Here is a 13,293-nt window from a genome sequence, read left to right on the forward strand (position 1 = left end):
TCTCATCTTGCAGGACATGAAATTATCTCTCTGAAAAAGTCATGTCTCATCCCAGGCTAAAAAAAGTCTTGTCTCATCCCAGGATTTTTTTTATATAATAGAGAGATATTGTCAGAAAGCTAACTCTGGGCCGAAGGTAATGGACCCAAAACATACAAGGCTACAAAAGAATGGGTAAAGGGGCATAAATGGACAGCTTTAAACTGCAATGAGTCTTGATTACAGTCCAGTTGACAACTTTTGGAAATAGCTGAAATCTGCAATTGAGAAAAGGAATCCTGAAAACATTCGTGAGCTGGAACAAATTGCAGTTGGAGAGTGGGAGTAATGGCCAACAGACAGATGTAAGAAACTTGTAGATGGCTACAAGAAACACTTGAAGGCTGCCATCATTGTCAAGGGTTGTGCAATCAAATATTAATGAAGGGTACCAGTAATCCTGACCTGGTCATAATTTTGTTTTTCTCTTAGAAATTTTTACATTTAAGTACTGTAGTATGAATATCTTTTTTTTTTTTTTTTAGTTGTATAACTATGAACATTCTATTAAAACATTATGGAGATATAAAGTTAGTATGTTTCTAATTTTTTTCTCAAGATTTTGTACATTACGTACATAAAGTGCAAAGGTGCCAATGATGTTGACCACTTGCAGGACTAGTTAACATTGGGGAAGTAGAAGCCCAAGGCTCCATGCCTTGAGATCTCTGTGAAATAATAGTGTTAAATAGCACTGTAGACAGTAATCAATATAGACAACATGATAAAATTGTATTATAAGTAGGTGAAGAAACATGCATTTTGAAATATTAAGCACAATTCTGTGCAGTCACGCCATCAGTCTGATTTTTGCACAGTGTTTGGTTATTGGGTCTACTACTGCTATTTGAAATATCATCATCTCATTGTGCTCCATTAACCACAAAATGTCAACACTGCTATTAGAAGAAAGTGAAGCATCCCTGATAACTGTTGGCTTGCTTGAACCCTCAGTGTTCTGTGAAGCATTGCTTCTGCTAAGTTTAAGTACCCATAGGTGCCCTTCCAAGCGTATTTATGTATGTATGTATGTGTGTATATATATATATATATATATATATATATATATATATATATATATATATATATATATATATATATATACAGTCGACCCTTGATATACGACCGGCTTGACATGCGAACAACTTGATTTACGACCAAAATTTTTATTTTGATTTACGACCAACATCTTATGTTACGACCTGATTGCGGTCACGTGTATCCGCTTGCGCGATTGTAAACAAACAGAAACATTCCTATTAATGCGGCACTCATTCAATAAAATGTCAGGTTTGTAAACTCTCTTGGGACCTCCCCCAACTAGAAGACATGCCAAAGTCCAAACTCCGTATGGAAGACTGTTTATCTGTTGCTGGGGCAAAAGCCGGCTTAAAGCTGTGCTGAGTCTCTCAGACAAAGCAAACAGAAAAGATATCAATGGGTGACATGCATGTGATATCCCTGCCCGGCAATGGACAAGCAAGCTTCCACAGTCGCGGCAATCGCGCTTCAGGACGCACTTCAGCATGTCGTTCCCATTGAGTGGGGAGTGGGGGGGTCTCAGAAGAGTTCAGAAACAGTTCCTTGTATCATCGCAAGGAAATGCTGAGAAAAATTCTCGTCAGAATAACTTGTAGGCAGGAGGAGATTAAAATTAACGCAAAAGAAGCTATTGAAATGATTGCAAATGCCTGAGCGCAAGTTAAAGAAAGCCTTTAAAAAGCCTTCAGTTTCATTATCATCCTCATCCCTTCCTGCAGCCCAAAGATGTCAAATTAAATGGTGAGTACAGTATGAAATTGTTGTTTCTGGTAGGCTAGGCACTTTTTATTACTTTTTGGTTAGTACATTAGAAAAATTATTGGTGTTTTGGTAAATTATGCACATTATACAACCCTTTTTTTATTATGAAAAGGTTAAGTAAGTGTTGCAGAGGGAGGTTCGGAACGCATTATGGGTATTTCCATTATTTCTTATGGGAAAAATAGTCTTGACTTACAACCAATTTGAGTTACAACCAGCCCTCGCGAACGAATTGAGTTCGTAAGTCAAGGGTCCACTGTATATGTATATATATGTATATATATATATATATATATATATATATATATATATATATATATATAATCATCTCTACTCTAGCTGCTGCCCCCGCGACCCGACCTCGGATAAGCGGGAGACAATGGATGGATATATATATACACATCATACACACATACACATCTATATAGGTGGTATGGGCTATTGTATCCCTTAGTGGCCATTGGATCCTAACACAGGTGTCTTCAAGATCTGTGCCATCATGATAGTGTCTCACAACATGTATACACATACACACCACACTCATTTTTGAATTGAGGTCCTTTCTTAAAAAAACCTTTTGTACAGTTTCCATTTGCCCTGACTGTAAAGCAATACCAATTTCGCAAAGTTTTGGGGTACAGGATCATGATTTAATAAAAGCAAAATAAGTTTTCTTTTTTTGTATCCCTCCAAGTACACTGTTGCAATTAATTGTTACTGAATGCTGGGGAGATACTACTGGGGAATGGCTAAGAAGTTATTCTTGACAGTAAATGGCTGCCTCCCAGCCTTTGTTTATTGGAGTAGTCATTCTTCCTATACTCCAGTTAAAAAATTGCATCTCTGGGAAACAGTTGCATGGTTGTGTACATGTGAAGAGCTTTGGATGTTGTGCTCTGTCAATGTTTAAATTAGCTGACAGAAATGTTTAAGTAAAGAGTGTCCTTTAAGCATGAAAAGAAACGAACACACCTGTTTTGTACATGCTGCTTTCAGAGAGATTCCTGCAGAATTGAGGAGATTATCACGCGGTGGCCAAGTTAATCTGGACATGGAGGATCACAGAGATGAAGAGTTTTCCAAACCCAAAATTGCTTTTAAGGCTTTTGCAGGGGAGGGCCAAAAACTAGGAAGGTAGGTATGGTATCTGGTGAATGAATTGCATACTCGACTATTTACCAAGATCTGTTTGCATTTATATTTATGTGAGGATGGTGTGGTAGTGCTGTGGTTAGTGCTGTTGTCTGCAACTAAGGCGTCTTGGGCCGTGAAGAGTTTTCATGTTCTCATCCTGCGCAGTGTTTTTTGATAGATTTGTTTTTCTCTTACATTTGAAGCACATTTATATTAGTTTACTCTTGAAATTAAGGCAGTTCAGCACAAATTGTATTTCACTTTATTTTTCTGTAGCACTTTTCAATAAAGCAGGCAAAGAGCACACATAAAGATGTAAAAATATTATAAAGCACAAGAACATAAATAAATATGAAATGTTTTAAGCACATACATCTAGATATCTAGATAAATAAAAAGCAATAAAGAGAACTAAAAAGATTCATTACAAATAATAGAAGTCACATAAAAAATACATCTAAAAAATGGCCAGTTGAACAACTTAACGGTGTTCCTAATGGAAATAAACAAATATTGACTTGGTAGGCCAACTAGACAGCTCCATATGTCAAGGCATTCGCATACTAAAGTCTGTTTGTTAGAATATATAAGTCTGCTGTTGTGTCAGTAATGTCTTGTTACTTGGTGAGTAAGTGCAGCTGGATAGATAGATAGATAGATAGATAGATAGATAGATAGATAGATAGATAGATAGATAGATAGATAGATAGATAGATAGATAGATAGATAGATAGATAGATAGATAGATAGATAGATAGATAGATAGATAGATAGAATCTTTCTTTCTTTCTTTCTTTCTTTCTTTCTTAATCCCAAGGGGAAATTCACATAAATATGGTAGTAGCACCAATTGCTATAGCAGAATACCAAGAACATCCGCTGGTCATATTTGCTACAAATAAACAAGTAGCTTTCCTTTCTTTATTAGACCTGAACTATCAGGTCTTCATTGTTTTGCATGCTGAGACAAAAGAAGCATCCCTTATGGCAGAAGACCGATCATTCTAAAGCCTGGGTGCCTGTGACCCTCCTTTGGTAATTTTGTTTATCCTTGACATTGTTTAGCTCTTTATGTTTTGATCACTGTTAGCACTCTTAAGTGTTCACATTAATAAGATATATTAAGTAAAGTGGACCGCAGCAGTGCCAACTGACTACACTCACTACATCCTGTGAAAGAAACAACTTTATCAAAAGTTTGTGTTTATAAAGAGTTTGTTTGGAATTAAAAGAATCTGTCATTAATGGAGTTACAGGATGATTCATAATGTAGGCAACTCCAAAAGAATCAAATTATAAGATGTAGCCAGTTATCTTATATATAAACGTCTACACGTGGAAGTGCGTGTGTCTGTCCAGCCCGGAAGTGAGAGGTGGAGTCGGGGGTAAGGGCTCCACCTTCGAGGAAACAGAAAACTAAATGTCTATGCATGGAAGTCTGTCTGTATGTCCGGCCCAGAAGTGTGAGGCAACTACAGCGTGAAGCTCAGCGAGCCGACAAGTTAACGAGCTGGAAGAAGAAAGCAACTCTGTTGCCAAAGTAAAACCTCAGAGAAAAGAGAGAAACTCTTATGCAAGCGAGACGAGCACATCGGCAAAAGGGTATCCCTTTTACTTTTCCTTCCACCGCTAATACACAAGCGAGGCAAGCACGTTGGCAAAATGAAACCTAGGAGGGAGATACCCAGATTAGTTCCTAATTACCTGACATCTACATTTCAATTTTTTCCTGACCATTTCAATAGTTTTTAGGACCCCGGGCTTTTTACAACACGGGCTTACACAGCTAGTTTAGTATAATCAGGTCTGGTGTCTTCCATGTAGAAGCAAGGACATTTTTCAGTTGCTCAAGTTCAAAATTTTGATGCAGCCATTAATGTGAATGTCAGGCAGTGCAGTTAGCATACATTTTTTTAAAATGTTTACTGTCAGATTTTGATTCAACTCCTTGTCAGTAAGTAGGAACACTAAGAAGGCATTGTTTTACACAGTTGGAAGCCCAAATTACCTGTTTGCTCTCCTGCTGCTGAAATGCTTGTTTCAAACTTTTGATTTGGACAAAAGTTAAATCTGTTTTTGTTTTATATTCTTTGATAAGATAAACATAAAGATAAAATTGCCTAAGAGGATGTAAAGTTCTTACTACAGCTTTCTGCATTTTGTTAAAAATATTTTGTTTTGCTTGGCTAGCAGTCACCCATGTTTGCATTTTGTTTAATTCAAATGCTCATCTGAAGCATTCCCTGCACATGCAGATGAAATCAGCTGCTGTCTCTTGGATAGCTTTCAGATATCAGCATATCAGTCTCAGATGTACAAGTTTGTTTTTTTTTTTTGTTTTTTTTTTTTAAAGTACTTAATTATAAACATTTGTATCCATTTGCATGCATTGCCCTCCATAATTATTGGGACAAAGACACATTTTTCCTTGATTTACCCCTCTGCTCCACACAGGCAAGAAGGGGCCTGAGTTGCCTCGAAAGCTTGCATATTGTAATCTTTTTAGTTAGCCAGTAAAAGGTGTCATTTTGCTTGACTTTTCGCTACATTCAAGGAAGTGGTGAAAGATTGTTAATTTCTTTAGAACTATGCTGTTTGTTTTGCAAACAATGTGTTGTATTAGTTGATACTGTTATTTTGCCACATGCATTCAATTAGTTTGTGTTTGATGGGTGTTTTCATTTTAAAAATTAAGGTTACTACATGCTTTATCCATTCTTGATACCCGTTTATTTTTCTACATGAATATGGCGTAGCAATTACTGTAAACACCCTTTACTTTCCTGATTTCCCTCATAACCACTACTCGCTCTGATACCCATCTCAGATGGTTTGAAATGTAAGTAATCGAAGTGGTCTTGTATAATATAAAAATGACCTTTCTCTCTACATTGATACTTAGTATTTTGTGCTTTCAGTGCCACTCCACAGGTAATAGGTTCAGTTTCTGGGGCGCAGCAGGCTGATAATGAAGCTAGAGCCAGCTCATCAATAATACTCAGCGATTCAGAGCCCACCACCAACATCCAAATCAGACTAGCAGACGGAGGGCGTCTCGTCCAGAAGTTCAACCACTCCCACAGGTGAGGAAAGGAAACAAGTAGTTACTGCTTTTGTAAATATATTTTTTATCTCAGGTGCTTGCTGGCTTGAGGCCCCAGGGACCTGAACCCTGGCTTGATCAGTGCCTGTGAACAGTTTGCACATTTTGACAAAGTTCATGTATGTTCTCACCGTACTCTGCTTTTCTCCTACATCTAAAAAATGACCATTAGGTTGATTAATGATAAGGTCACTTTGTAGCATGGTTAGTGGCCCTGTTTTCCACAACATTGTAATTGAACGATATTAGAAAATGGGAGAGTGATTTTTCTTCCTTTTTTGTTTTTTGGTCTGGTGTCTCCTGATTTACCAATACAAGAAAACCCCCATATAATGCAGCGTTTGACTTGTCTTGATGCCTGGTTATGTAGAGTGCCAAGTTTTTTGGGGTCCCTCCCTATTTTTGGTTTTGTATACCGTATATGCTCCATTAGAGTCCCCCGGCGTTTATTTGCAAAAATAGCCTTGACTCCCGGCCCTTAATAGAGACCAGCTGCTATTAGAGACCGGCCATTATTAACAAAAACCTTCAGAACGCAATATTTTTTCACACGTGTCGGTACAGGTAGGTACACAAAAATATCGGCTAATATTACAAACATCTACTTTATTTGAATTTCACATGCTGCATAAGACTGTTAACCCCTTAACCGCCCTCTGCCGGATATATCCGGCACCGTTGTTTTATTGCTAATGCCATTCTGCCGGAATTATCCGGCACATTTGCCTGTGGTTATATGAATGCCTGGCAAGTAGTATAACTGACGGTTTGGCGTGGGTATTATTACTACGTTGTATTTCGATAAGTCTGTGGTTGTTTTGGCCGGTCATGTGACGTGATTCGCATGTAACAGCTGTGAATATGGCGAAACGTAAACTGACTTCAAGTGAGGCTTTGCAGGCGATTTTGGACAGTTCTGATCGTGATTGTAGCAGTTCTGAAGAAGATTTTAGTGACAGTGATGAGCAGCAACGTGCGCTGCATGATACTGTGAATGAAGAGGCATCGGATGACGGCGCTGAGTGGGTGTATCCCCAGCATGTCAGCTGGGCTGCTGCCCGTGGTGAACTACCTTTTCTGCATTCGTTTGAGGGAACGTGTGGCTTTATTGTTGATGTAAACAATTACACTGCTGAGCAGTTTTATGAGCTGTTTGTGTCACCTGATTTGATCAGACATTTTGTTCATCAGACAAATCTGTATGCAGCACAGTTTATTGAGAAAAATCCCAATTTACCTCCACATTCCCGTGTTCGTGCTTGGTTTGACACTGATGAAAACGAAATGAAAAAATTCATTGGGATTTTGATGTTGATGGGAATAATCAGAAAACCAGATATTGAGATGTACTGGTCTACAGATCCTATGTATGCAACACCTATTTTTGCAGCTGTCATGACACGTAACCGATTCTCTTTGCTGCTGAAATTCTTTCATTTGAATGACAACAGAAACGAGCCAGATAAGAAAGATCCAAACCGCGACCACTTGTTCAAGCTACGTCCTTTGATTGATCATTTATTTGAAGCATTTCAGTTGCCCTACATGCCAGGACCGTCAGTTGCAGTTGATGAAAGTTTATTGTCGTGGAAGGGCCGCTTACAGTTTCGACAGTATCTACCATTGAAAAGGGCACGGTTTGGTATCAAGATGTTTTGCTTAGCTGAGAATTCAGGTTACATTTATAGATTTCGTGTATACACTGGCAACTTGCACAACATTTAGTGGTCAATACTGCTTGAATAAACGTAAAAAATGTAAAAAAAATGTAAAAAAGTAAAAAAAACGAAAATTGTTCAGATTTCGCCTGGCGTGGGGAATATTTAGGGAGTTGGCGGTTAAAGGGTTAAAAGATAAATGGAATTGTCTTTCTGTACCTTTCGCTGCTATTCGTCGTCGGAATCCGCAGTGACGGCTTCGTTGTTGTCCAGTTCACTATCGTCTTCCTCTTCTTCCAGGTTTGTCACAACGCTTTGAATTCTTGCCACCAACATTTTCTCTCTTCCTTCAAAACACGGCTGATTTTCTTTGAGGCAATGAATTATTTAATACTCACTGCCGTCGGTAGAATTGGTGATGCCACAGTTTTTGAAAGATTCCTGAATCATTTCATTTGAAAATGAAGCAGTTTTAGAAACCGGTATATCCGTATTCCTTATATATGCAACGTGCTGACATGCGCATGTATTACACACGTCTGTAAAGATACAGACGCTTACAATGTACGCTAGTAGGGAAATATCAAAGACACGGCTACTGTTAGAGACCGGCTACTATCCTGTCTGAAGCCCAGTGCTTATTAGAGACCGGCGACAATAAGAGACTCGGAGTTTATTGGAGCATATACGGTGACCGAAAAGAGTGATTTGTAAGCCCTTTTTGGACCATGTTTTGTGTAGGAAACTACACCCTTATGATAAATAATAAACCAATTGGTGTCTTCAGCTAAAATGATCAGAAGGATCTGAACTTGTGCATTGCCATATCAGTCAACCCCAGGGCTTCACCTCCTCATGGAATACGAAAGGTAAAAGTTATCACTATTCACAAAAATGGGACCTGGTAACACAGGCTTATGGGTTGTCATTTTATGCTATTTTGAGTTTGATGATCATGAGTATAATTTTGACATTTGATTTACTGGGAGTCCTAGCCTTCTGAAACGCACTCTCAGAAGGGTAAATATTTCAGCTTTCAGTCATAAGCATATGGGGTGGGTGAGGTTTTAGTCTACTCAAGGTCAGTGATTTTGAATATGATGGTATTTTTGATCCTATGCTATGGGCCTGTATCAGAGGGTGAAGATGACAAATGTCTTTTACAATCTTATAAACTGAAGCAGACATTTTAATATTTTAAATATCTGACACAACTATTCTTGTTGATTAAGTAGTTCTACCTCGTGAAGTAAATCATTATATTTCTTCTGAATACCCCAAATTAGGGTGGTTTTCCTAATTCAGACTTTTTTAAAGTTTAAATCCTAACTTTAATAAACATTATGCAAGTGTGTCCATTTTAGAGACCATGTGAGGTGTCCTGTAAAGTATATTGCCAATTTAAAACTTGGTCTTTATGGTATGCCGGCTCAATTATAATTAAAAGAAAAAGGTTAATTTTATTTTGGGTAAAAAATACAAACATGCAATATATTTCTAACAAAACTCTTACAATTAACATTACATTACAGTATGTTAGCATGACATTATTTTTCATCTCTAATTCAACCGTGATCTCTTTGAATATGTAAGCTGATATTCTCTTTAAATTTTACTGACTTACCGTTGAAAAGTGATATTTTTAAGGTCATATAGAAATTATGGATTACATTATCACAAAAAATATAAGTAATGAGAGGAAAGAAATATTTTGAAATCTGCCCCTGTGCGCCACTTCTCACATCCTAATGAGATGCATCTGTAGCTGTGTTTATCTAAAATTATTAAAGCTCTGCAGCTTTTAGTTCACTTCATAGGATGATTCTAGCTACAGTGTGACGACGCATGTTTCAAGTAATTCCACAGACAATGTGTCTTCGTTTTAAAAGTTTTAGTAAAATTTCAAGGCAAAACAGTTCCCACAAAAATAGAGAAAAAACGAAAAAAAGAAAAGAAAAAATCTGTTTAAGGCTTTTTTCTTGTTTCATTTCTCTAAGTTTGGTCATACAGTTGTACTTGAGGCACGTTAAGCAAGTTAAACACGATCAGAAAACTGTATGCTATTTGAAAACATATCTAATAGTTCATGCAAGCAGCAAGACTGTTTCCTCACTGGTTTAATTAACACTCTGTTCTACAGATAGAGCAAAGAAAGTTCGATCTCATGACCTCTTACAGGGGGTTAAAGGCTATACCATATTCTAGGCAGCTATAAGAAAATAATATTCGACAGAAATTAAGCAAACACTATATGAATTTAACATCAAACATTAACTTTCTAAGATTGGCTCTCACAGTATCTGTTGATATTCATTCAAGAAAATCACATAGCCATGATGACAATCATCAGAGAAATTTACATGGAAAGTAGAAAATAAAAAATGTTGATGGTGTAGACACATGTAGTATGTAAGTACAGTGGAACCTCGGGTCACGAACGTCACAGAACACGTACAGATCGGGTTACGACCAAAAAGTTTGCCAAACTTTTGCATCTGTTCACGACCACACACTCGGGTGACGAACAAGCCAGTTTCCCTTCCGGTTTGTACGTGCCAATGATTTCCGCACGTGTTCAGTCTCTCCCTGTGCATTCGCTGAGAACTCTTTGTGCTCTATTTCATTTCCCTTCCGGTTCATACGCGCTGGTGATTTACGCACGTGTTCAGTCTCTCCCTGTACATTGTTCTCGGTCAGACATGCGAGCTTTCACTGTGAACTCTTTGTGCTTTATTTCATGTGCTTTTGCATTAATTTTGCAATTAACCATGGCCTCTAAGCAAGTGAAGATTAGTAGTGTTGGTGAGAAGAAAGGTTAGAAGAAAATTGAAATCGAATTAAAGAAATTATTGAAAAGTATGAAGCGTGGCGTTCGTGTTACTGATCTTGCCGCCGAGTACAAGAAGTCAAAATCTAAGATTTCGACTATTCCAAAGCAGAAAGAAGCTATTAAAGCAGCTGATGTTGCAAAAGGAGTTATAGTGTTAACCAAGCAGAGGCCTCAAGTGCTGGAAGAGGTGGAAAAACTGTTGCTAGTGTGGTTGAACGAGAAGCAATTTGCAGGGGATAGCATAAGTGAGGCAATGTTATGCGAGAAAGCCAGGAAGATTCATGGCGATTTGCTGCAAAACTATCCTTCTACGAGTGGCTAGTTCTTCCTCCTCACTTCCTTCATGCCAGAACTCGACTGATGCAAGGTTAGTTTTCTTGGTTGTTTATGTATAAATTAAGGATTTTTCAAATTTTCATTTTTTTCCCTGTGGTTAAAACTCATTAAAAAAAAAAAAAAAAGTGTTTACAGTGAGTGGTTCGTAAGGGTCTAGCGTGAACTATTGCAATGTTAGTTTTCTCTGTTGTTCAAGGTTTTCTCAGTGTTATTCAATGTTTTTACATTTAGTTTACTATTACACTGTGCATTCTCTGGTATAATTAACTATTTTTGTGCTTAAAAATCTTTAAAAATATATATATTTACATACAGTTCGGAACGGATTAATTGTATTTACGTACAGTCCTATGGGGAAAATTAGTTTGGGTCATGACCAAATCGGGTTTCGACCAGAGTTTTGGAACGAATTACGGTTGTGACCCGAGGTTCCACTGTACTCCCTAATAGATAAACAGATGTGTATTGGTTGCTGACCATTTGTAGACCCCTGCAGAGACTTCACTGACACTTTAGAAGGTGCCGCTTTTGTTTATTCTGGCCTGTGCAGGACCATGCTGTTTATTGTTCAACTGTTTTCTTTGTTATAATTTTTGTACAGGATGTCAATCCATGACATTTGCCATTTACTTCCTTTGGGCTTATTTGGGATGTTAACTTGGTGGTACTTAGGATGATACCGTTTGGAAGTGGCACTGTATACCTAGTGACTATTTTTATGTATTTAACATATTGTAAATATAAGTCAGAGTCACCTACCTACCGGAGTCATTTTCAGTTTATAAAACTGTTGTGTACAATATTGAAATTGTTTACATGTTGTTAAGTGTGGCTCAGGACTCATTGGTGGTCTTTGTGTGTATGTTTCAGAATTCAGGATATACGCCAGTTCATTGTCGGAGCTCGTCCTGCTATGGCAGCTGTTGAATTTGTGATGATGACCACCTTTCCTAACAAAGAGTTAACCGATGAGAATCTGACCTTGAAAGAAGCCAATCTTCTCAACGCCGTCATTGTACAACGATTTAAATAGTGCCCTGCTGCCCATGTAAATATTGCCAGGTTGTTTCCTGTTGGACTTCAAGCTTTTGAACATTTTGCAAGTTTGGGTGGAACTCTGGAAGAGGAGAATAATAATAAATATTTTTAAAGAAACTTACATTTTGGGTTCTTCGAGTAGCCGTAGAGAATCTTAGTTCTTTGGAGTACTTGCTTCCTATGCCAAGTTCAGACCTGCGGACAACTACTTCAGCGTGTAATTGATTTGTATTGAGTAAACTGTTTAAACCAAATGCCTAATCTGTTTAGTAATAATAATTTTAAGTGTACAAACTTAACCAAGCAACAGAATTAAGGAAAATAATTACTGAAAATATTAATTTGAAGAAATAAGCTAGTGTAAGTAAGCTCACACACACACACACACACACACACACACGTTCATCTGCTGAAAGTCTATTTTTTCAAATTGCATTGGTTTGTGTACATTTTTCCCCTATGCCTCACAATTAAACTACGTGGTAAAATGTAAAGTCACCATCTTTCTTAGACCAAAATGATTGCCTAATTTTGACATTCATGCAGTTCTGATATCTTGAGAAATTAAAAAAAAGAAAGACTGATTTGCTTTAAGATTTTTTATACATTATGCAGTCATTGGAATATACCTGTGCAAAAATGTATTGACATGCCTGAATACTGGTGACCTGTTTGAACTCAACTGACTTAATTAGAAGTGAAGTCTTAACAGTTGTGTGTAATATAAAAATGATGATTTAGCTCATAAATTGGCAAATTAAATAAAGTTTTTTTTTTTTTTGCCCCAGAAATTGTGGGCTATTGCTAGATACAAATTGTGAAATTGTATAGAGACTATTAGGCCAGTTATAGTGTAACGATTTTCATCTACATCATCTGTCGTCACTTATTCAGGGTGCTGCGCTCGTAATGACCAACAGCAGGATTTTCTCACCCCATGTTTTGTTCAATTTTGTTGCATTTCTCTTCCTTTAATGTTTGTCTGTCCTTTCCTATTTTCTAGGAGTTAATTATGACTTGGATGGTGTTGCAGGGAAATAAACAAATTGAGAACGTTTATTCTTTGGATTTATTTTCATCCGACTTTAGGCAACTCCACCTAATCAGATTGAGTATAGCAGGGAGTACCTGTTTCAGTTGAGCTCGCATGAACTCACGCATCTTCTGCCCAATTTCACGATGTATCGTAGGACTGATTCAGTACAGTAATGTGTTATAATAACTGTGTAACCAGAAAAGAACAAAAAATGTGAAGCTTTGAAAAAAGACTGAAACAAACTGTGAGGAATTCGGCCTACCTGACCAACTCTTATTGATTGTTCAGTCTCTTCGAAACAAAGTGGATGAACTTT

General features: G+C 37.4%; 1 protein-coding gene across 1 annotated transcript in view; it reads left to right on the forward strand.

Annotated features, from left to right (window-relative positions):
- Nucleotides 1-12,998, forward strand: part of nsfl1c (NSFL1 (p97) cofactor (p47)) — a 66,187-nt gene extending 53,189 nt beyond the window's left edge. The window contains exons 7-9 of the mRNA XM_028812133.2: nucleotides 2,839-2,976; nucleotides 5,895-6,059; nucleotides 11,774-12,998. Coding sequence (XP_028667966.1) covers nucleotides 2,839-2,976; nucleotides 5,895-6,059; nucleotides 11,774-11,936 — 466 coding nt within the window. The 3' untranslated portion in view covers nucleotides 11,937-12,998. The remainder of the gene's footprint in view (nucleotides 1-2,838; nucleotides 2,977-5,894; nucleotides 6,060-11,773) is intronic.
- The last annotated feature ends 295 nt before the right edge of the window (nucleotides 12,999-13,293 follow it).

Source organism: Erpetoichthys calabaricus, chromosome 10 (genome assembly GCF_900747795.2).
Source record: "Erpetoichthys calabaricus chromosome 10, fErpCal1.3, whole genome shotgun sequence".
Lineage (NCBI taxonomy): Eukaryota > Metazoa > Chordata > Cladistia > Polypteriformes > Polypteridae > Erpetoichthys > Erpetoichthys calabaricus.